This window comes from Herpailurus yagouaroundi, unplaced genomic scaffold (genome assembly GCF_014898765.1).
Source record: "Herpailurus yagouaroundi ecotype Mexico unplaced genomic scaffold, PumYag 215, whole genome shotgun sequence".
Classification (NCBI taxonomy): domain Eukaryota; kingdom Metazoa; phylum Chordata; class Mammalia; order Carnivora; family Felidae; genus Herpailurus; species Herpailurus yagouaroundi.
In genome coordinates this window covers 1,775,545-1,800,326 of record NW_024412446.1, presented here as the reverse complement: position 1 = coordinate 1,800,326, position 24,782 = coordinate 1,775,545, and the positions used below count along the sequence as shown (strand labels likewise).

At 40.4% G+C, this 24,782-nt stretch overlaps 2 protein-coding genes across 5 annotated transcripts in view; one reads left to right on the top strand and one right to left on the bottom strand.

Moving 5' to 3' along the window:
• Nucleotides 1-30: 30 nt before the first annotated feature.
• PEX12 (peroxisomal biogenesis factor 12) lies at nucleotides 31-2,858 on the bottom strand. Its single transcript, XM_040455192.1, has 3 exons — nucleotides 2,113-2,858; nucleotides 1,280-1,833; nucleotides 31-434 (listed from the first exon to the last, which is right to left on the bottom strand). Exons 1-3 carry the CDS (start codon nucleotides 2,236-2,238, stop codon nucleotides 35-37), a joined length of 1,080 nt encoding a protein of 359 aa, XP_040311126.1. The 5' UTR covers nucleotides 2,239-2,858; the 3' UTR covers nucleotides 31-34.
• A 5,293-nt stretch (nucleotides 2,859-8,151) lies between these two features.
• The window catches only part of AP2B1 (adaptor related protein complex 2 subunit beta 1), a 127,717-nt gene continuing 111,086 nt past the window's right edge, over nucleotides 8,152-24,782 (top strand). For 2 of the 4 annotated variants that reach the window (XM_040455190.1, XM_040455188.1), the window contains exons 1-3: nucleotides 8,152-8,265; nucleotides 14,838-14,897; nucleotides 21,140-21,245. In XM_040455190.1, coding sequence (XP_040311124.1) covers nucleotides 14,861-14,897; nucleotides 21,140-21,245 — 143 coding nt within the window. In that variant the 5' untranslated portion in view covers nucleotides 8,152-8,265; nucleotides 14,838-14,860. Of the gene's footprint in view, nucleotides 8,266-8,310; nucleotides 8,385-14,837; nucleotides 14,898-20,767; nucleotides 20,868-21,139; nucleotides 21,246-24,782 lie in introns of those variants that run through there. The other 2 variants (XM_040455191.1, XM_040455189.1) reach the window with 2 other exon arrangements.

Below are 24,782 nucleotides of genomic sequence, written 5' to 3'. Positions count from 1 at the left end.
GTAATTTTGTTGTGAGATAAAATGCTAATCCGTTTCAGTTCTCAGGGGAGTACAGTTTAATTAGATGTTGTACCTCTGTTGGATAACCTGTTATGGGACAAGCTTGGTGACTCCTGACATAATTAAACACACAGCGATAACAAAACACATAGCCAGAGGTGGCAAGAACAGTATCATTCACCCGGGTTTTACGACACAGTGGGCACACAGTCTTCATTTTGGGTAACAGAGGAGAATCAGAATTGTAGTCCAGGTGTACAGGTGGTGGCGGAGTAGGTAGGGCAGTCAGCGATTTGACGGTTTCTTGATTTTCAGATGAGTACCACCACTCAAGGAATTGCAGAAAGAATACTCCCACAGAAAGGCCAGTAGAGAGGGATAAGGCAGCACCTCCCACAGCTTTCTTCAGAGCTGACTTTATCTTCTCACCAACACTGGTGGGAGAACAGAACGAGGAGACAAAAGGAGAAACTGCTTATGTAGGTATCATCACAGAATGGCTACTAAAATTATAGTTCTTACACTCTTCATCAGAATCACCGATTCAGTTTGGGGATTGAGTAGTTGCTAGATTGGCACTGTCTCCTTTAGTATCTGTTCTAAATGATTTCTTTTTTCTGACCTACAGTCTTTTGGGAGTATAGGAGCTAAACTTTGTATTTAATGACTAGGGTCTTCTTTGTTTTTGTTTTAAGAAAGAAATTAGACTGATTATATAGATTGTGTGTGTGTGTGTGTGTGTGTGTGTGTGTGTGTGTGTGTAAGGTAGTATATCCAGGAAAAGGAACAACGCTCTTAACAAAAAATAACTTAGCAACATTGAGGAATATATATTTGAACTTGTAGGACACCATAAACACTAACTAGAAGCAGTATAGCATTGTGGTTAAGACACAGTCTTGAGAACTGTTGATCAGGCTTGGATCTCAGTTCTGCCACCTTCCAGCCATGTGGCCTTGGCAAGGGACTTCAGTATCAGGGCTCAGTTTCCTTAGCTGTTAAATGGAACAGTGAATTTATTTCATTCGGTTGTGATGAGGATTGAGGTAACGTACATAAACACCTAGCACAGGGCCTGACGCACGCAGCAAGCGTGCACAAAAATGTAGCTAGTGTGATGAGGAAGTTTACCAGGATGGCCACTCTTGTTCTATGGACACGAGAATTTTTCTGCGTTTACAAAATACCTCAAAGTGAACTGAGGAAGGTGGATTTAATAAAATTGGTTCTGATTTTAGAATATGTTAATGAAATATTTGGGGGAATGTTAAAGCATTACCTCTTGGCTGGTTGCTGCATCATGCTGACTTCAGCTGGTCTGTGCTCCAGAGCTTGTATGTCCTGAACTGTAAGTCGACCTAACCGAACACCAGCCAGCCTCAGCAGTGGTGAGTGATGCTGAGCCTTTCCTAGGATGTATCGAAGTTGTTGTACAAAAAACCAGCCTTCCCATGCCATGTTAACAAATGGGTAGGCTGCCAGGAAAGCTCTATAAAACTGTTTCCAACGGGAAGAAGGGGGATGAATAGAATATTCATCCTCTTCTCTCAGGCTAGAAACCAGCTTCTCTAGCTTCACTTTCAGGTAGGGAAGAAGAACCAGGAACATAATTGACTTCCAAAGCTGCTGTTTTGGGAGACCAGCACTGGCCAACCTCTGAAGCTTGTGTGTGTCCTCCATTACAATGCGCTTTAAGCCATAAAAATTTTCAGAGAATGAGGCACTGGTTTTGGACAAATAATGCTGCTGGAGCAGAAGATCTAGCAGGGTGAAGATTTCATCAAACCACCTCCAAAAGAAGCCATAGTGGGCAGGATTGGATTCTGCAAGAACCTAAAGCAAAGTAAATTAATAAAATGAAATTCATTCCATTTCACAATTACTATGCATTGTATTTGCATTTCCCCTTTTTTCTCCTAAATTCCATACTTTAGGCTTAAATGAGCACTTCTTTTGGGGTCTGCCCTATCCTCCCTGAAGTGCTGGGTTATTCAGTACAGGGCTCTACACATAACATGGACTCAATAACCGTTAAACCATAGGATGTGAATTATAATTATTGGTTTGGTTTTTACCCAGTCCCTAAAAACTCTCAGAGAATTGACACCTTACCTTGACCACATGCTGAAGAGCAGGTCTCACTGCTGTCATTAAACTCTCCTGTGCTACCACCTCAAAGATGGATGGCTGGTCATCCACCACAGAAGCAGTTGTGATGTGAGCCCCATGCTCAGCCATAATTTCCCGTGTGCACTGGGTTTCACTTTGCCCACAAACTCTTTAGTAAGCATGAACTTGTTTTAGTTATCAAATAGGTGCTCAGTCTTAAAGGTAATCTTTCTGCAAGAGACCCAAAACTCCTCTTTCACGGAAGTGGGGGAAAAAGACCTCTTCTGGAGGCAGAAGGGAGGGGTCTCAAACTAAGGAGGTTAAGAACGAAGTTAAGGCAGACGCGGGTGGAAGTGGTGTGTGGGGTAGGGGTGACTTGTCAAATGCTGTACCTCACAGGGCAGAGCATGCCTATGGGGACAGGGATGGGCGAAGGAGTGATATCTTCTGGAGCTGCAGCCCTGGAGGCTGCGAATCAGGGACTCTAACTCGTGAGGGCTCAAGAGCCAGCTAGCTCTGAGGGGTTAGAGGTGCCAGTGCGGAATCGGTACGCGAAGACCGGCTCTAGCCGTTGGCTGCGAAGTACCCCCGCCAAGGACCGTCCTTGCGCGCTGACCCCGGCGAGGCGCGAAGGACCCACGATTCCACGTTTGTAGAGAGGCCCCCGCTTTATGACAGGAGCCGCACCCGGAAATAGAAGCCGCTGGGGACTGGGATGGCTGGCGGACGGGAGGCGCTCTAGCCCCGAACGTGGCCCGGAAACCGGAACGAGCAAACTCTATGACCCCACCGGAGCTTCCACTTCCGCTTCCGCTCCCGCTGAAATTAAAGAAGTGACTTGGGGGTCTGGCTTGGAGTTGGATTCTCAGCTCGTTTTACTTTTCTTAGCTAGGTTTGCATCGCATCCCCGATGGGAAGCCACACCTCTGAATCTCTCTGCAGAGGCCTTTTTGGAAAGGTGTTTGGGGCGCCGCGCGACGTCTGGCACCCAGAGTCCGGAGTTCGAGCCTGCTGCTGAGGCCTGTGTTCCCTTGGGCGATTTAGTTAAGGGTTGGGGGACGAATGGGAATGTGGACACACGGAAGTTCTCTCTGTGTGCGCCGGGCGTGGTGGTTAATTTATAGCCGGCCCTCCCAGGAGGGATTTGCAGCTGGAGATAGAAGTCTTTAACCTTATTGCCGCTAATTTAAGAAAAAAAAAACAGACGATTAGAATGAGAAAGGCTCCTGATGTTCCTCAGAACTTGGACGGTCACTTTCCATTCTAGCGGGTAGATTAACTGTCTTGTAGGTGTAGTTACGTTCAAGCATAACTAGGCACTTGCTACACTTGATGAAAACGGTTCCTACTCTCCTATACGGTTGGATGTGTCACAGCGATGTGAATACAGGACTGAGAGGAATCCTGATGAGTTGTAACTAGAATCAACTGGAGACGCTTGGAAGATGGTACTTTTCACTGTATACCAAACAGTGTAATTTACAATTAGCAAAGGGCTTTTACATCATATGCAACTTATCCTCTCTTGAGTTGCTTATTCACGTTTAACCATTCCTCTTTCTTCAACCCCTCCCCACTTCTGTGCTAAATAGGAATAGAAGGTATTCACTGCTGTAGAGGACCTTGTGGTATAAAGATCATTGGTTTGCATAATGAGAACCCTCAAAAACAAGATTTGGGTTTAATTGTTTAAATAAAATCTTGCAAGTTAATCTTAATTATAGTTCTAAAAGGTTTTTTTTTACTCCACCAAATAACCTGCTAGCGAAAATCACATTGATACAAGATATTTTACCTTAGGGAATTTTAAGGACTAGAGATAATGTATCTGTATAAAGCACCCGACACGTATTAGGTGTTCTAACAATGGTAGCCCTTATTTGCAGGCTTCTCTTTTTTCTTTTCTTTTAAGTTTGTTTATTTTGAAAGAGAGGGAGGGAGAGAGAGAATCCCAAGTAGGCTCCACACTTTTAGCACAGAGCCCGAAGCAGGGCTCGATCTCACAAACCAAGAGATCATGTTTTGAGCCAAAATCAAGAGTCAGGTGCTTAACCGACTGAGCCACCCAGGCGACCCATATGCAGGCTTTTCTTGATTAAACAACAAAAAGACAAAGTTGAGACAGCATCTACTATGACAAGTGGGAAATTGGTTAAACATTTGTATCAATTTTAGGGTTCTTTGGTTACAAGCAAAAGAAATAGGCCACTATTTAAACTAAAAAAAATATTGGAAATATATAGAGTAGTTAACAAAATGAGGAATGCCAGTTCTAAAAGAGTCCTATTGGATGTCTCTAGCAAGAATTAGTAAAGTCTCACCCAGGCAGCATTGTTAAAATGAATGAGCTTCAACAAATTTCTGTCACTGTACTTACAATGCAAATTGTATTGCCCTACCTTAGTTCAGATGTCTTCTCCACTCTGTTTCAGGGAAGAGGGCAAAACATCTTGATTAACGGTCTTTGAAAATACCCCAAAAGTAAATTGAAATTGCACAACGAAAAGGCAGTCAAAAATAGTGTCAATTATTACAGCCAACAAATAACCACCTCATCATAAATCCCGTCCTCGTGTTTATAATGTAATAATAGATAAGACACATAAAAAGTGCACTTATGTGAAGAGGTATTCAGAGCCATCAGACAGGCTAATATGACGTGAGTTTAGAGGAAGAGATAACTATCAGCTGGGAGGAATACACACTGCTAACCAGTTTAAACAGAACACCCTTATTGGCCTGCATAACCAAAGGCAAGAACATTGTTTCTAACCTCATATTTTATTTCCACTTCCCTTTGCCAGTTGCTCTTTAATGCAATGATGTAACCTGGTACATTCTGTACCTCATATCATAACAGATGTCCACTGAGAAAGTTTTATGAATCAGGTGGACCTCAAAAGATAAGTACATTTGGGGCAAGTATTAGTAGTAGTGACAGAACTTTTGAGGCTAAGGGAGCAGCATGGAGTGGATAGGAGGAACAAATTGTTGCTTGCTTTAACTGTAGAGGCACAAATAGGAATAGTAGAGTTTATGTTGAAAGTAGATTTAGACGGATTATGGAAGGTCTTAAATGCTAGTTTTAGTACTCTGCCTGTGGACGGTAATTTATTTAATAAATATTGAGTAACTTTAAAGTTTATTTGTATTCATTTTGAGAGATACAGAGAGCAAGAAGGGAGGGGCAGAGAGAGGAAGACAATAACAAGCAGGCTCCACCCACTGTCCGCACAGAGCCCTATGTGGGGCTCAAACTCGCGAACAGTGAGATCGTGACCTGAACCAAAATCAAGAGTCGGATGCTTAACCGACTGAGCCACCCAGGTGCCCAATATTGAGTAACTTTTATGTGTCAGGCATTATGTTGGGTGATGGGTATAAAGTAGTAATAAAAACAAATTGTATGTGCCTTCATGGAATTTACAGTCTAGTTGAGGAGGGAGATAATAAATAAATTAAGATACAATTTGTAAATAGAATGAGAGGGCTGGGATGGTGTGGTGGTGTGGGCTGGGAGTGCATAACCTTCTAGAATGGGTAAACAGAGTGCCTTTCTGAGGAGATTGCAATTAAACCAAGACCTAAATTATGAGCCAGCCATGTGAGGAGTTGCGGGAGGAGGGGGTAGTATTAGGTAGAAGGAGCGGTATTTGTGAAGGCCCTAGGATGGGAAAGAGTTTAGCATATTTGAGGGCTGCAATAGCTAGCAAAAGGAAAAATGAAGAGTAACTGAAAGGCATAAAATGATGTTAGAGAGGTAGAGGCCAAACCACGCAAGGACTCCGGCCATGAGAAAGAGACTGGATTTTAGCCCAAGTGCAATGGGAATTCACGGAAGAATACCAGAATCACAATGAGATTTGTATTTTTAAGATGACCCTGTAATGGTTATGTGCTTATGTTTACTTTATGAAAATTCATCCGAGCTTTACATTTATAATGTGTGCACTTTTTATAAAATGTTTGTTATACTTCAAAATAAGTGCAATTAAAACCTAAGGGCACTTGGGTGGCTCAGTCAGTTAAGCGTCCAACTTCAGCTCAAGTCATAATCTCACAGTTCACGAGTTCCAGCCCCACGTCGGGCTCTGTGCTGACAGCTCAGAGCCTGAAGCCTGCTTCAGATTCTGTGTCTCCCTCTCTCTCTGTCCCTTGCCTGCTTGCACTCTGTCTCTGTCTCTCGAAAACAAGTAAACTTAAAAACAAAACAAAACAAAACAAAACAAAACTGGCTGCTGTGTGGATAATGGTTGGGAGAAAAGTTGAGGTTTCTAGTATTCCAGGCAAGAGGTGATGGTGGCTTGTATTAATGAGGTAGAATAGAGGGGATTGGATGAATTAAAGATTTATTTTGAAGGTAGATTGACAACTTGGAGATGGATTGGATGTGACAATTAAAGGAGAGAGAAATCAAGGATGACCCCAGGTTTCTGGCTTGAGGAATGTAGTGTAATTTATCGAGATAATCACGCAGCAAATACATACATAGTATGTGCAGCCATAGTTCTAAGTGCTTTACATATATTAATTCCCTTCATCCTTATAACAATATTTTGATTAAATATTACTATCTCCCCATTTTATAGATGAGAAAACTAAAGAGCATAGAGCTTCGGGGAACTGGGGGAAGGATAGGTTTTGGACATATTAAGCATAAAGGAGCTGTTGAAAGGTTTTGAATAGAAGAGGCATATGAATCAAAGTCTGTAAGATTTTTCTGGTGGCTTCTTCGTTATGAATCCACCTCTGATTTCTGGGAATTGTAACTGGAACCAGGTTTTACAGCAACCCTCATCCCATCATTTGCTTAATTTGGGTGGGCCATAAATATAGAATTTTCCATAAGTGTGGTTGGCAATTTGGTGGTGAAAAGTTGGGAAAAAGTCAAGGCTAGAGATAGAGATTTTGAAGTCCTATGGGTAGGAAAGATCATTGAACTCATGGTATTGCTAAAAATAGTGTAAAGAAAATGTATCAATATAGAACTTAAAAAAATCCTCACTATTCTCTCTTTCCAATATCCTATATATCTTCTCTTTTCAGCCACATTTTCTTATGGAGTTATTTGTAACTCCTGTTTTCATTTCCTCACCTCCATTATCCTCAAACTTCTGCAGCATGGCTTTTGCCTTCTGTCTCTACTGACGGTCCCAGCAATGATGACCTTTACATTGCTAAATCCTTGGATGCTTTTCAGCCCTTCCTCCTCTTCTCTCTAGCAAGTGATACTGTTGATCATTCATACATTTACACATTCAACAAATTTTGGAGAGGGGGGAGGCTAGGTCGCAGAGATAGAAGAGCGAATAGGTTAGTATGTTCCTACTTTCATAGAACTCTAAAAACATCCAAAAAAGTTATAGCCACCAGCTTTTCCTGCTCCTTTTCTACTTCGCAGTCTCCTTTGCATTTTGGTTTCCTCAGCTACTGCGCCAGGCACTCTCACTCTCCACATTTAAAAAAATTAAAGACTTACTATTTTTGAAGCAGTTTTAGGTTCACAGCAAAATTAAGAAACAGGTACAGAGATTTCTAGGTCTCGGTTTCCAAAAGTAACTTACTATTGTGTAAGCACTCCTATTACAAGCCAGGTGCTTTACCTACTTTATCCCACTGAAACTTCCCAAGCCAGGAAGAGATAGATTGTTGGCTCCTTTTCACAGACAAGACAAAGGTTAAGGAGACATTAAGGAACTTTCCCAGTCAGTCTCAAGGCAGGGGTTTGAATTCAGAAATTCAGATCCGACGCCATCTCATCCTGTTTTCCAACAGGATATTTCACCCTTTCTATGGGAGAGTTTTTAGAGAACTGTGCGAGGAAACAAATCCAGAGAACGACAGTTTGTTTAATACATCCCTCTGTATAGCCACTGAACTCCCTCTCAGGTCCAGTATCCAGTCTCCGAGGAAAGCCTGTCCGTCTCCAAGGCGACGGAGCTCGCCGCCTTTCTGGTTCTGCCGCGCGCGGGGATGACGGTACGTGGCGAGGTTCTCTGACGTCAGAGTTTCCTGTCCACCATCTTTGTCTCTGGCAAAGTGGGTTTTGCGCAGTGGCTTAGACCTGGAGAAGGAGTCGTGACGTGCAGGAAACCATTACAACACCACCCGGGCCGTGCTCTCTGGCTGCTGCCGCCACCCCCGCCCTTGCCTCCGGTGAGTTCAAGGCGGCTAACTTCGGGGTGCGTCCGTCACTGCTGGGGGGAGACCCCAGGTTGACTTGGACACTGGCCGGGGGAAGAGGAAATCCTAGGAGCGTGACCGTTGAGTATGAAGTGAACCGTCGGGTGTGACCGTTGTGAGGAAGAGGGTTGGAGAAAGGGACTCCACCGCTCTGGCGGGGCGAGGGAATCCTCGGGTGTGGCCGCTGGGAGTTGGGGGGCACCTGAGGGAAGATACGTTCGAGGTCGGGGGGTTGGGGCCAGAGGCCAGGGGTGTGGCCGGTAGAGGCTGGAGGCCAAAGGGGAGAATCTTCCTTCCTCCCCGCTTGGCGTCTTTCACTCAGAGGTGGGACGTGTCCAGCTTAGCAGAAGGGGAAAGGGATTCCCCCACAGGTTTGTCCATTGATGGGCGAACCTCTCCCGTCTCCCGTAATGTGAGGATGAGCGACACCTCTCTCCCACCTTGTAATGGAGGAACATATCCCTAGAATCTTGACCACCTGGGGCAGAAGAGGAATTCCTGACACTTGGGGGGAAGGGAGGAGAAACGTCCAGACCCGATGTGAGAGTGGGGGAAGCAAGGAGGGATAAATCTTAGCCCCGAATTTTTTCTTTCTGGGCTTAGCAGGAATGATCTGGTTTGAGAAAGGCTGTAGATTAAGCCAGAGGCAAGAAACTGGAACAGCCTGTTATTTCCATATTCTTTGAATCGAAAGAATTTATTCACGCTGTTTGTTTTAGGAGCAGTCTTCTATGGGGGTGGGGGCGGCGGGGATGTTAATGATCTCACCTGGCTGTTTCATTATGGAGCTGAGCACATAAAGTGTTGCTGCTTCATTAAACGGATTTTTAAAAGAAGGGCGTCTTAAATGCCAGAAACTGTTAATCATTGTGGTTTAAAAGTAAAGCGCAGTAAGTTTAGAAAAGGCCGTGTGACCACGAAGGTGGTCTCAATGAGGAACAATTTAAGTGACTAATTACCTGCTTGGTATGCCTGTATTGCTTAGCCTCAGGGTACACTTATAAAATAATAATAGAAAGCAGATGAAGGAGATGCAGCTGTGCAAGAAAACGTGTAACACATTCCAATGATGACTAAGCGTGGTGGTAAGGTGAGAACTGTTTGCAGGTATCTTAACAGTTTAAACTCCCAGCGAAGCAAAAGGATAGCGTGTTCTGCGGACAGCCTCGCTGAAAGTTGGGTGGTAAAATTAACACAAAGCTAACATTCTGTGAATTAAGAGACAGACTCAAGAAAGCCCAGTTCTTCCATCTTTTTTTCCCCTTAAACATCTATATTTTATTTTATTTTTTAATTTATTCAAAAAAAGGTGTTTTGTTTTGTTTTGTTTTTAAGTTATTTATGTATTTTGAGACAGAGAGAGGGAGACAGAGAATCCCAAGTAGCCTCCGCACTGGCCGAGCCTGATGTGGGGCTCAAACTCACAAACCGTGAGACCATGGCCTGAGCTGAAATCAAAAGTCGGACGCTTAACCAACTGAGCCACCCAGGCACCCCACTGTCCATATTTTAAAATACTACATTTTATGCACGGATTTGACCCAAGCTGGACAAGGAGTGAATTAGATATGATACGTTCTCCTTTTCTTCTTTCTTTACTTCTAGGCTTAAATTTTCCAGAGTTTTGGTATTTCAGTTAAGAATCAGATGTAAAGGGGGGGGCCTGGCAGGCTTCAGTAGGGCATGCTACTCTTGCCCCATGCTGGGTATAGAGATTACTTAAAAAAATAAAATCTTAAAAAAAAGAATTGGATGTAAACCTTTGAACTTCTTACTGTATAATATTAACACATTACTTTGTAGTCTGACATTTTTTTTAATGTTTATTTTTGAGAGAGAGGGGGCAGAGGGTCCAACGTGGCCTCCATGCTGACAGCAAGTCCGATATAGGACTCGAACTCACAAACCATGAGTGAGATCACGACCTGAGCCAAAGTCTGATGCTCAGCTGACTGAGCTACCCAGGCGTACTGGTAGTCTGACATATTTAAATAGAAGTCACATCTTGTGTCTATTGTAATTAGATGTCTTATGATTTCTTATGAGCTAAATGATAATGGAAGACACTATTATCTTTGCATTGAAATTTCTGATTATTGAGATGTTGGAATATCTCAGCACCTTTCACACTTGTAAGAAAAGATGGCCGAATGGCCTTTCTGCTCTATGATTAGGTTAACTCCTGCCAGTTTTTTTGCTGTGAGCACCAAACTGTAAAGCCCAGCTCTGTGTGAAAAGAAGGGACTTAGTGGCCTCACCAAGTCTAAGGTAGCCGCCATTTCCCAGAGAGCCATTTGAAATTGAGACCCTATTAATTTTTTTCTTGCCTTATTTTCTTTAGGGGGACTGTAAGGAGGGAGGAATAGAAGAGAAGGGTCTTGAGGCACCTGGGTGGCTCAGTCGGTTAAGCGACCGACTTGGGCTCAGGTCATGATCTTACAGTTCGTGAGTTCAAGCCCCGCGTCGGGCTCTTTGCTGACAGCTCGGAGCCTGGAGCCTGCTTCGGATTCTGTGTCTCCCTCTCTCTCTGCTCCTCCTCTGCTCGTGCTCTGTCTCTCAATAATAAATAAACGTTTAAAAAAAATTAAAAAAAAAAGAGAAGGGTCTTTCACAACCTATATTTGGGAGAAACTAGGTTATGTTAAATCCAGATATGTAATCCTGTGCAGGGAAGCTTTCTCTGAAATGCAGTGACACCACACTCCAGGCTAGGTCAAGTAAGAATGGTTGTGTGCTTTCCCTGTGATAGCTTCATTGTTTAGCAATATCCCTAGGCCAAACCGCAGGCCTTCAGAACAGTCAGTGACTTGTGGAGTTTGATCTGGTGGAAAGGTAGTGTGAGTTCAAACTCCATAATGCCTTTGCTTTTTCCTGGAGTTCTCCTGTAGGAACAAAAAAAAGTTTTTTTTTTTTTTTTTTTTTTTTTTCGGGAAGAGCTTGGTTTTTGAGGCTCTTCAGCGAATATTTGATTTTTTTTTTTTTCCCTATTTTTTTTCAGCTCTATCTTGGCTTCTTTTTCTTTGGCTTCTAATGCAGGCTCCGTTTTTCACCATCTTGTATTTTGGAGAATCTGCTTATGTTCATCCCTGGCTTGTGATTATCTCCTTTAAAAAATACATATGTAATTTTTTTGAAGTGTAATTCACATAACAAAATTAACCATTTTAAAGTGAATAGTGACAGGTAGTACAATCCCAGTGTTGTGCAACTACCACCTCTTTCCACTTGTTTTTGTTTAGACTATTTTCATTTTTCTTGGAGTTTTCTTTTGGCTTAAGGCAGGAACTGACTTAATACAATGTGTTCCTGCCAGTATGGGTAAGAGATGTTTTATTACTGTTTTTTCCAACAGCAGGAACTAAGAGTGATAGGTTTTTCCTTTCTTTAAGAACAGAGATTCTTAATTTAGGATCTAAGATTACTTGACTCTCTTCCCTGAAATTTTGTGGGTGGGTATGTTATTCTCTAGTTAAGAACATAGTGCTCACAACGAATAGGGAAATATATTCCTTGACAATGAAATTTAAGGGAGGTAGTTAAATGTGTGGGTCATTAATAAAGGTAGAACTTCAGACTAGGTTAGTTTTATGTTTAACAGACTGTGGTTAAAACTGTTAAAAATTTAATATGTGGGGCACCTGGGTGGCTTAGTTGGTTGAGCGTTGACTCTTGGTCTCAGCTCAGGTCGTGATCTCATGGGTCATGGGATCAAGCCCCACATCAGGCTCTGTGCTGACAGTGCAGAGCCTGCTTGGAATTCTCTCTTTCCCACTCTCTGTCCCTCCCCTGCTCATGGTCACACACTGTCTCTCAAAATAAATAAGGAAAACGCGAAAAGAAAAAAAAAAGAATTTAATATGTTTGGTGTGCCTGGGTGGCTCAGTGAGTTAAGCGGCCAACTTTTGATCTCAGCTCTTGATCTCAGGGTCATGAGTTCAAGACCCTTGGTAGGCTCCAGGCTGGGCAAGAAGGTTACTTAAAAAAAATTTTTTTTTTATATGTGTATATGAATATGAGATCTTGAGAAAACAACAATTTTTGTGCCCCTTTTCAAAGAACCCCCCCCCCCCCCCCCCCCCCCCCCGGCACCTGGATGGCTCTGTCGGTTAAGCATCTGACTTTGGCTCTGGTCATGATTTGTGAGTTTAAGCCCCGCAGTGGGCTCTCTGCTGTTAGCATGAGTGCTTTCTCTTGCTCTCTCTCTCAAAAATAAATAAAATGTTAAAAAGCAAAAACAAGCAGTATGAAAAATTCCAAGCAGATTTTGTTTGTAAATCCTAAACAAGTTTTAAGTTTTGGTGATCTTATTGGACTTAATAGGCATAGTAACATCTTAAGCCATAATGGCCTTGAGCTATGGCTCTCCTGTTAGGCTCTAGTGATCGTTTCTGTATAGCCGTTTCTCTCTTTTTATGTGTAAGTTATTACATGATAATTTCAGATTTATTCCAGGTCTTTTATGTGAAGGACTCCCTTTCTTCAGTTTGCCCATTTCAAATTTAGTGTACATTGTAAATGGATTAAATGATTATAACATTCTTCAAATTTTTTCTAGAAAGGCATTATGAAAATACTGCAGAAGGCAAGCCCCTGTTACAGGTTAATTTTTAATTATAACAACTATCGGGGTGCCTGGGTGGCTCAGTGGTTAAGTGTCCGACTTCGGCTCAGGTCATGATCCCGTGGTCCATGAGTTCAAGCCCCACATCGGGCTCTGTGCTGACCGCTCAGAGCCTGGAGCCTGTTTCAGATTCTGTGTCTCCCTCTCTCTCTGGCCCTCCCCTGTTCATGCTCTGTCTCTCTCTGTCTCAAAAATAAATAAACGTTAAAAAAAATTTTTTTTTAAACAACTATCAAAACGGGAATTTCTTTTTTTTTTTCAAAACAATTTTTTAAGTTTTATTTACTTATTTTGAGAGAGAGCACACGCAAGAAAGTGTGAAAGCATGAGCAGAGGAGGGGCAGAGAGAGGTAAAGAGAGAATCCCAAGCAGGCTCCACACTGACAGACGCTCAACTGACTGAGCCACCCAGGTGCCCCTAAAATGGGAATTTCTGTATTCTATAATGTTTGTGAGTTCTAGCTCGTGTCTTTTAACAAGGGAATTCAGTGAAATTCTGATACAACCTATAGCGCTCTTGCATAAGGATCAGGACTGTAAATAATAGCCACTTGGAAAGATCTCAGCTGAGTCTAATTTCCTTTAGGTTGTTCAAATGGCACATTTTAGAGATCAAATTTGAGCCAGGCTGTTTTCATTATTTCATGTTTATTTGGCTCTTTTTCGTTTTCCTTAATTACATCGATTTGTTTAGTGCTTAGGTCTTTTCTCTCTGATCCATATTTACTGTTGTTTGCCATATGTGGTATTACTCAAGTTTGCCAAATTTATGATCACTCATGTTGTGGCATGACAGTAATGAGCAGGTGCCAGGCATCAGTCCTAAATTTGGTAGTAAGTATTGTTGATGATGGTAAGGAAGAAGATACATGTTTTTGAGTGCAGAAGGGATATTATTAAAAGAAAATTTTAATACATTTAAAGATACCAAGTACTTTGGATGAAGTTTTGAGTTTCTCAAATCAGAAAACATTGTCTCATTATTTAGGGAGAAATGTGACCAGTCCATGCCATTTTTGTTTTACTAGTAAAACCATGTGTCAGCTGGATTAATTTCCTGGGAATTGGAACAGAAGTATTAAACTTGAGGCTGAGATCCATGATCTTTTAAGTTTTAACGCCAGTTCTGATTCTCTTTTGTATGCAATGGTGACTGAATAAATCTCTCTCTCTCTTTTTTTTTTTTTTTTCTGGCCTTATTTTTAACTGTAAAGTGATATTCTTTTGGAATACAAAAGAATTATTGAAGAATGTTATTCTTTTGGAATATTATTCTTTTGGGCTAAGTGTAGATTGTTGGAAATATGAAAACTGTAATTAAAAAAAATCCATGCATGAGGCATGTTTGCCTCTAGATATTTGTTGTGAAAGAATATTGTCCTATTAATTTCGTCTTTTTTTTCTTAGATTCCTTTTCTCAAGTGTAATAGTGAATAGGTTGGCACAACTGTTTTCTCTTTCTGCTTTGACCTTAACATTGCTTCAGGATATGTGTTTTCAGGATACGTCCCTTGAGGTAGGGAGTAAATCACATTTTCCTGAATGGAAAGTAATTGGGAGATCTTTCAAAACAAACTTTTTTTTTATCTTAAATACTTGAGCGCCTAATTGAAGATGTATTTACAAAAAGGTCTAGCTTTAGATCTTCGAGGTGTTGAGATAATTATGGATAAAATTACAAAGCCATAATAGGTTCATATTATCAGTCCATTCCATTTAGCCTGTTATTTTGCCCCAGTTAGTTCCTTGAGGCAAGAGTTAAATTCTTAATTATCTTTGCGTCTCTTGAATCACCAATAACGGTGGTAAGGAAGAAAATACTCAATTTTGAGTACAGAAATTATTATAAATGTTCTTAAAAGTAGTTGAATTCCTTGCTGGACATCAATAATTTGGATAAAGGAATTTTTTTCTCATGTTGTAGGTGCACATTAAAGATCCAAAACCATGACTGACTCCAAGTACTTCACAACCAATAAAAAAGGTAAGTATGAAAACTTGATTAAAGAACTTTTGAGTTTGAGTTCCTTCAAAAATTGTGGTGTAAGATTGTCCCACCTAGAATGTTTCTGACCTCTTTAGACATGCATATTGTGGACTATCTCATTGGGGATCTACTATTTGTACAGAAAGTGTATTTGAATAAATTATTAAAGGATAGGCTTTTAAATATAGATAGAGCTGGGATGCACTTCATTTTGGCTTGGAGGTTCTGTTTTGGTGAAAGGATGAAATCCAATTTTAATTTGTCGAAGATGGGTAGGTCTGAGGAAGGCAGAAAGGGAAGCAGCAGCACATTTATTCTCTTTTTGTTTTTACTTGGAAATATTAAAGCAGGGGCACCTGGGTGGCTCAGTTGGTTGAGCGACTTCGGCTCAGGTCATGATCTCGCGATTTGTGGGTTCGAGCCCTGAGTTTGTGGGCTCTGTGCTGATAGCTCGGAGCCTGGAGCCTGCTTCAGATTCTGTGTCTCCTCCTCTCTCTGCCCCTCCCATGCTTATGCTCTGTCTCTGTCTCTAATAAATAAACGTTAAAAAAAATTTTTTTTAAATATTAAAACAATACAGATCACGTAAAAAGTAAAAAAGAAATTTCTCTTTCTCCTTATTCTTGTTCCTTAGGTGAACTCAGGGTGTATCCTTAGTCTTTTTCTGTGCATATAAATGCAAGTATTAATACATATGTTTAAAAAATTTTTATCTTTAACAAACTTCATGCAAACAGTACATAGAAACTTGATATTTTCATATCCCTCCATATAGATCTACCTCATTCTTTTAATTTTTTTTTTAATGTTTATTTATTTTTGAGAGAGAGAGAGAGAGCACCAGTGGGGGAGGGGCAGAGAACGAGGGAGACACAGAATCCGAAGCAGGCCCCAGGCTCTGAGCTGTCAGTACAGAACGCGACATGGGGCTTGAACCCACAAGCTGTGAGATCATGACCTGAGCTGAAGTCGGACACTCAACTGACTGAGCCACCCAGGCGCCCCAGATCTACCTCATTCTTTATCTGGGCTTTGTCTAAATATGTTCTTTATACTTAAAACAGGGAACCTTTAGAATCAGTTCCATGATTTTTAGGTTATAGACTGTGGATTACTTGAATAACTTTGCATTTATTAACCTCATTGTCTTTGTAATCAGAAATGTAATGCTGATTTTTACATTTGTGGGGTAGGAACTAAGGATTCTTGGGAAAATCCAAACTCCTCATCTTTTGTAAAATTGTTCCTAAATAATAGTTCATTTCTAGTGCGATAGATGGCCCTCCTATCAAAAACAGACTGGTTTCATTCTTCTCAACCTGTTGTTGAGAAGCTGAGATTTACTTTTCTTCAGGATTAGGATTCTGTGCTTTGTATTTAGCAGTCTTTATATTTACTGAAGCATTCTAACCGTGACACAACTATCATTCCTCTTATTCCTCAACAACTTTTCTCCTCAAATGGACCTTTTCTCCTTTCTTCCAGGGGATGAAATATAACTTCTCTGCCTCAGAATTTATCTTTCTTGTTTCCGTTGTAATTTACTGGCCTCGGCCTCCTGACTGTCTTCAGATTTAACTAAGTTTAGTCTTGAAGAACCAAGGGTCCTTCTATCTTGTCTGATTCATTGCGTGTATTTATTCCGAAAATATTTATTGAGTGTCCACTGTGGAGTTTCTTTTCTGCAAGAGACAGAGCGCAAGTAGGGAAAGGGCAGAGAGAGAGGGAGACACGGATCCGAAGCAGGCTCCAGGCTCTCTGAGCTGTCAGCACAGAGCCCAACGCAGGGCTCAAACTCATGAACCTTGAGATCATGACCTGAGCCGAAGTCTGATGCTTAACTGACTGAGCCACCCAAGCGCCCCATAACACTATGGAGTTTCTGATTAAATATCCTAATTTCTTTCAAGTCAGAGTAGATGCAGAGGACACTGAATACCCTTTGGTTTCTAAAAATCATTTCCAACTAAAAGGAATCAGGACTCTTTGGAAAAGGAATCAGGACTTTTTGGAGAAATAACTGATTCCAGGGTGCATGAAGGGAAAGTACAAGATGAACATGAACATCTTATGCCAGAAAGCAAAAAAAAAATTGATGGGACAGATCAAGGAGTAGCATGGTTTGAAGGGGCTTCCACTTGCCAAATTTGAGATAAATTGAGCATTAAAAAAAGTGATCATTAGGGGCACCTGGGTGATTCAGTCAGTTAAGTGTCCAACTCTTGATTTCGGCTCAGGTCATGATCTCAAGGTTTGTGAGTTCGAGCCCTACGTTCGGCTCTGCACTGACAGTGTGGATCATGCTTGAGATTCTCTCTCTCTGCCCCTCTGCTGCTCACTTGCTCACTCTCTGTCTCAAAACTAAATATTAAAAAAAAAAAAAAAAAATGAAAAAAAAAATGACCATAGTAGTAGATTATAACCCACTGAATAACATATACATGCATAAATCATAGTTATAACTGATTTAGGCAAGAGTCATCAGTGAATACTAAAACAACTACCAGGTGAAAGCTTGATGAGGAACAAGATATTTAAATAGTCTTGAAGTTTCCTTTCACAAATTACTAATCACAAAGGAAAAAATAGTAACTTTACAGGGTTAGGACTTGGTATTTACCAACTTAACCACATATTTGATGGTAACATCACCTATAATGGGATGCATTAACATTATTTGCCTCTTGATGTCATTCACTGAGAAAAACATACCATCCCCTAAGAATTATGCCTGTCACAATGCATAACCTCAATGTAATCATGAGGGAACATCCATGATAAACCCCGTACCGAGGGCATTCTGTAAAATAACTGGCCTAAACCTTTAATAAATGTCATTATCATGAAAGACAAAGGCTAAGGAACTGTTTCAGGTTAAAGAAGACTAAAGAGACACTATAGTAAAATATAACATACTGATCATTGGATCCTGGCCTGAGGGGGGATGGTGGTAAAATTACTATGAAGGAGGTTATCAAAACTTTTGAGTTGAGTCCATAGATTAGATGATGATGATGTGTCAATGTTAAATTTCCTGATTTTGATCATAGCATTAGGTTATATAAGATAATCATTTTTGGAAATTGTACATTGATGTACTTAGAGCTAAAGAGACAGGATGGCTGCAAGTTTACTATTATTGTTTACTATTCAGGAAGAAACATGTAAATATATAGAACATATGATAAAGCAAATGTGGCACAATGTTAACAATTGGGGACTCTTGCAACTTTTAAGATTGAAATGATTTTTTTTTTTTTCTATTGAGAGAGGGAGAGCGAGAATCCCAAGCAGGCTTTGCACTATCAGCGCAGACTCGACCTGGGGCTTAATCTCACAAACCATGAGATCCTTACCTGAGCCGAAATCAGGAGCCAGATGCCTAACTGACTGAGCCTGGTGCCCCTGAAAAAAAGTTTTGTTTTTGTTTTGTTTTGTTTTTTAATTTTAAAATAGGAGGGCACACTGTGGTGGTCTAGAGTGAGCAAACAGCCTATCTGCTTGATACACTGTTTTCAGGAAAGTGCAAGCATATCTGGCCTCTTCTGGTCATTTGGAGTTATGTCAGGGTAAACAAACTCTTCTATTACAATACAGAGAACTACATAGTGAGTTTCTTAATTTTATCAACTGCTAGTCTGTGACTTTCAATCTTTCCTACACATTGGAATTTCTCAGGGAAGTGTAGAACAATACTGATATCTAGGACCCTCCACCTGAGATACCCTGACTTCATTGGTCTGGGCTATGGCCTGGGTGTGGGGAGTTTTTAAGCACCCCACATTTTTCTCCTGTGTAGCCAAGATTGAGAACCATTGCTGGCTGTTAGCAGTGGTTGGTAGATTTGATTAGTGGGAGGAGGAAGAGAAAAATAGAAGAACTTGTATGTATGAGATAATTTGTGCCCTCTTTGGCTCTCACCCAACTTCTTCCCTATCTTTATTTTCTATACTTAACAAAAACTATTAGCACTTTGTCATTCATTATCAGCTTTTTTTCTGATTGTCTTACCATTCTGAAATGGCATTTATTTCTTCTTTTGTTAACATTTTGTGTGCTTTATGACCAAGGTATTGTCTATGTTGACATAAAAATGTATAATTAAAAAACTCCCCTAACTCTTCAAACCTTCTTTTGTAATGAGTCCTGGTAACCTTTTTTTATTCAGGGATTTGTAAAAGTTTAAGACCTACAGATTGAATCACTGCTGGGTAAATACCACATTTTAAAAAATGGATAGAGTGTGTTCCTTTTACTTCCTGCAACACCCACCAGAGCTGCCACTGGAACATATTCTTTAAGTTTATGCTAGGATTGGAATAGTTTCAGTTACATCCTGTTTTGATTCTTCAGCTCCTGCTGCTATTCACAGTTCAGACTTTTGAAACCCGTGGCTTGTCCTTTACTGTTCCTAGAAGTAAATGATGGGAACCCTGAGAGCTGGATTTGGCAGCTGAGGACTTGATGGAGAGGAGCATGACTCTAAAGGGCCCAGCTTTCCTGACTGCTATTTTTCAGTTGTTGATTAAATAAAGCTGATTTTTGTAGCATTAATCTGTTTGCCTTGTTGGTAGTGGATTTTAATGTCACAAGCCTTTTTAGTGGTCAACTTTTATGTTTCTTACCAGTTTCATCCTTCCCATTGAGAGGCTTTAATAGATCACAGAATTTGCTGTCCCCACTGTTTCTGTACTGATGGATGAAGTCTGGTTAAAATGAACATCAAGCACAGTCCTAGAAATGGAGGAAAATGAGGCAGTGTTGTTGAAGAGTTTAAGAGTACAGATGGAAGGTTGGACGGGGAGTAGCCAGTTTCTCTTTCATAGGCTTAGTGGTATATTTTCTTCTTTCTTTTAAAACCAGTGGAAGATTGTTACCTTTTCTTTCAGCGCCAGTTTTCTGAAGATAGGTGAGCCTGGTCCTTAAGATAGTGATGATACCCCTGGCATTTCCCAGTGTGGGGCCTGAGTACTCATTCAGGATTGTGCCTTTAGAAATGGTTCTGGTTTGTACCATTCTTGAAGCTTCAAGATTATCATTTTTGTTAGATCAGTTGAATAGGATGGGGCCTTAAAGCCTGTCAGCTTCTTAAAGTGCTAATTAGAGCAGTGATTCTCAGCCCTGGTTGTGCATTAGAATCACTTGGAGACGGGCACCTGGGTGGCTCAGTCAGCTGAGCGTCTGACTTTGGCCCAGGTCATGATCTCACGGTTCTTGAGTTCAAGCCCCACGTCAGGCTCTGTGCTGACAGCCTGGAGCCTGCTTTGGATTCTGTGTCTCCCTCTCTCTCTGCCCCTCCCTAGCTCATGCTCACTTGCTTGCTCTGTCAAAAATAAACTTAAAAAAAAAAAAAAGAATCACTTGGAGAAACTTTAAAAAGTATGAACCTAAGAGTTCTGTTTGACATGCTGATTTATTTGCCCCAGAATAGAGCCTGAGCATTGTTATTTTTATTTTTTTAGTGCTTATTTATTTGTGAGAGAGCACATGTGTGCACACACGAGCGAGTAGGAGAGGGACAGAGGGAGAGGGAGACACGGTCTGGAGCAGGCTCCAGGCTCTGAGCTGTCAGCACAGAGCCTGATGTGGAGCTCAAACTCACAGACTGCGAGATCATGACTTGAACTGAAGTTGGACGCCCAGCCAACTGAGCCACACAGGCAGCCCGTTATTATTTTTAAATACCTCCCAAGTAATTTAGTGTCTAGCCAAGGTTGAAAACCTCTGGATTCAGCAGTCAGGAGACACAGTTCTAAAGGCAGCTCTGTCACTGACTCACTCTGATCTTTGAGCCTTAGTTCTTTATCTGTGAAACTGAGAGTGGGTGAATGAGCTGATAATCTAGTGTCTCTTTGGCTTGAAAACAGATTTGTGAACCTGTTCCCGTGCCTACATTTATTGTTTCCCTTGGGACCTTGAAATTCTGATGGAAGATCATCCCTCAGACGCCGTTCTCTCCCCTGTGTAGTAAGATATGAGATTTGCTTTTTCCCCACTCCCACACTTCTAAGATCCGGATTGCAGCTTCCTCTCTGGCATAACCTAAATGATGGTATCTTTATCAATGGTCAATTAATATTCTAGGGATTTGAATTGTACCTATCCTGTAATTTTTAAATCCTCTACTTCAGTTGCTGCCCTGTCTCTGGTCAGCTGTCATGTTATTTATTACAGAGTGTAGTATTTTGCTCTAGTTTTCTGGTCCTAGGATCTTACCAATTTGTTCTCTTTTCTTGTAGGAGAAATCTTTGAATTGAAGGCTGAACTCAACAATGAAAAGAAAGAAAAGAGGAAGGAGGCTGTGAAGAAGGTGATTGCTGCCATGACTGTGGGGAAGGATGTTAGGTAAGGGTCATCACTCCTGCTGTCGGTCACTTTAGACCCATACCCTATTTTATGGCTTTTACTGCTTTTCATTTAACTGTTGTAAACAAAGAACCTATAAGAATGGGTTTGTCCCATTGAAAATCACAAGGAAGTATAGTTGCTTTTACGTGAACTCTGTGACTTTTTTTTGAAGAATGAAACCAGTTTGATTTTCTTGCGTCCAGATCTAGCATAAAACCTCCTGAGAGCTGGCACAGTTACAGATCTGTTGCTGAAGTAGTTTTAGGAGATGATAAAAATGTACCGACAAGCAGAAGCTCATATGTTCTTTAATTGGCTCGAGCCAATGTTCTTAACTCTACAACTCTAGAATCAGTTGCTGAATTCAAGATGAAAATCAACGTTAACAAAGTCTGTTTTCTCACCCTCCCTGCTCTCCCCGTAATTCAGCCAGACCATTTGGAAATAGGTGCAGATTATCCGCAAGCCCCTGAGGATTCCCAAAATCCTTTTGGGGGATTTATGAGGTCAAGGCTATTATAGTAATACTTAGGTATTATTTGCCTTTTCACTGTGTTGACATTTGCACTGCTGATGCCTTAGTGCGAATCAAGGTAGTAGTGCCAAACTGTGATAGTAGTCATTGTATCCTTCATCACCACTTACTTCCAGGAAAAAAGGGCAGTTTCACTTAGGGCTATTCTTCATTGAAGCATTAAAAATGTATTTTATTAAGCCTTGAAATATGAGTCAGGTCTTTTTAATATACTATGCGATAAAATAGGAATTATGCATAAAGCACTTCTGCATAACATAGTGTGATTGGTTGACCTGGAAAAAAGCCGATTGTTTGAATTGGGAATACCATTTTTAAGTAAAAGAATGATTGACAGACAAATTATAGTTAATCAGATCTTCAGTATTTGGGAGACATTTTATCAAAAATGAACAAAGTGAACCTGTCACTTCTAGAGAAAAAAATTGACAGATCCATTTTGAGCTTTAAAGTAAAAATTAGATTGTTAGAAAACTTGTATCTCTCATTATGAGCTTGACAGCATCCCAATACTTAGAGACTTTTCTGATGAGATTGGTGGTGAAATGAATTAATGTATTATTTACTGTTCTCTGATGAAATGTGTCATTGGGAGGATCTGCATAACTCAACCAATATTTTCTAAATGACCAGTGCATAGATCATAGAAGTATCCATGGGTAAAAGATCCATTCACATTAAGTGATAAAAGATAGATCTTATTGCAAGCAAGTTTAAAAAGTTTGATATGGTTTCAGATTCCACATTGTAGCTGACTTTTAAGCTGATTAATGTGTGTGCTGAAAAAGACAAAAGAGAAAAAGCCTTTGTCTAGCTTTAATGTATCAAAGAATATCCAGTTATTTGAAAAAGCTGTTAAAATACTCCTCTCTTTTCCAGTTAATATATGTGTATGATTTGCTTCTTACACTTCAGTCAAAACAACATTCTACGGGGTGCCTGGGTGGCTCAGGCGGTTAGGTGTGCAACTCTTGATTTTGGTCAGGTCATGGTCTCACGGTTTGTGAGTTCAACCCTCACATCGGGCTCTGTGCTGACAGTGTGTGGAACCTACTTGTTATTCTGTCTCCCTCTCTCTGCTTCTCCCCACTCACATTCTCTCACATTCTCTCAAAATAAATAAATTAACAACAACAACAACAAAAAAAACCCAACATTCTACAACAGGTTGAATGCAGGAGCAAATATGAGGATATAGCTGTCATTGCTTAAACTAGACATGTAAAACCTGTAAAACAATATTGTCTTAATTTTTTAAAAAATACAAATTTTTTTGCTTTAAAGTGATATGTTAATATGAAATGCATTTGTTATTTTAGAACTTTTTTTAGTGTTTTATTTTTGAAAGTGTAAGCACATGCATGCAAGCTGAGGAGGGGCAGAGAGAGAGGGAGATAGAGGAGTCAGAGCAGGCTCTGCAGTGAGAGTGGAGAGTCCGATGCAGGGCTCGAAACCATGAACCGTGAGATCATGACCTGAGCCAAAATCAAGAATTTGAACACTCTAGGGGCGCCTGGGTGGCGCAGTCGGTTAAGCGTCCGACTTCAGCCAGGTCACGATCTCACAGTCCGTGAGTTCGAGCCCCGCGTCGGGCTCTGGGCTGATGGCTCAGAGCCTGGAGCCTGCTTCCGATTCTGTGTTTCCCTCTCTCTCTGCCCCTCGCCCGTTCATGCTCTGTCTCTCTCTGTCCCAAAAATAAACGTTGAAAAAAAAAATTAAAAAAAAAAAAAAAGAATTTGAACACTCAATTGACTGAGCTACCCTGGCGCCCCACATATCATAGTTTAAACAAAATGATAGTAGATATCTTTTGGCCTTCATTGTGTTTACTATCTAGTTGAAGAGATCCAAAATCTGAAAACTTAGGGAGTAATGAAATACAATTTTATTATTAGGAACTAGAGTATACATTAAAGGCAATAAGAATTCTACAAAAGAGAGATACATGTAAATAGGAATAGTTGAAGAACACTTCTCGGAGGAGATGGGATTTGTGCCGTGCCTAGATAGCTCAAAGAGGCAGAATAAATAGAGCTGAGCTATTCATAGGTTATCATATTTCAGTCTCCCCTCCAAGTAACTTCAAGTTCAGTGCTGTGAGAAATACAATGTGAGCCCCATATATGATTTAAAATTTTCTGATAGCCAAGTTAAAACATAGATGAAATTCTAATAATATATTTTATTTAACAGTATATTGAGTATCATTCCAATATGAAATTTAAAAATAATAAAAATTATTGAGGTAATTTACATTATATTTTTCATACTAAGTCTTCAAGATCCAATGTGTATTTTATATATACATAAATATATATGTATGTGTATATGTATATGTGTGTGTGTATATATACATATATATATCTCGTATATATATATCTCCTATATATATATATATCTCATATATATATATATATATATCTCACATCATAGTTCAGACTACACACTGCCAGTGAGTAGCTACATATGACCAGTGGCTACCATATTGGAAAAATCAACTTTCTAGCTTTATAGGTTGATACTTAACAGTTTTTACCTCTAGAACTTTGTTCTTGACCAAGATCTTTTTGATCTTGGGCAGGTTGTTGGAATTAAATTACTCAGGATCTTAAATTTACTGTTGGTTAATGTGTCACATTTGTTTGTCAGTTTTTAGTTGTTTTGCCCATGAGTTATTCTAAGAAATGGAAAGAACATTCATTTTGGGGGAATGTTGATTAGTGTTTGTTGAGTATCTACATGTGCTTGAAACTAGGTATGTATATTGATTAAACAGTTTGCCTTTCAGAGCAGAAGTCATTGGTTCGTTGGAGATAAGGTGGATTCTTTGACTTTGCTGTCCATCTTCCTTTCTGTAAATAACTATCTCTGCTTATTGTGTGTGTGTGTCCAGGAGCTGTACCATGTGACCAGTTATTTCAGCCATTCTCCTTTTTGTAGAAATATACTGACATTTGCTTTCTGTGTACTTGTAGTAAGATGTTCAGAAGTATTTAGAA

Excerpts from the sequence above, each read along its gene's own strand:
- PEX12 (XM_040455192.1), bottom strand. The coding sequence starts at position 2,238 with ATGGCTGAGCATGGGGCTCACATCACAACTGCTTCTGTGGTGGATGAC. Across the intron at positions 1,834-2,112 it reads CTCTTCAGCATGTGGTCAAG|GTTCTTGCAGAATCCAATCC; the intron begins GTAAGGTGTCAA and ends ACTTTGCTTTAG. Across the intron at positions 435-1,279 it reads ATGCAGCAACCAGCCAAGAG|TGTTGGTGAGAAGATAAAGT; the intron begins GTAATGCTTTAA and ends TTCTCCCACCAG.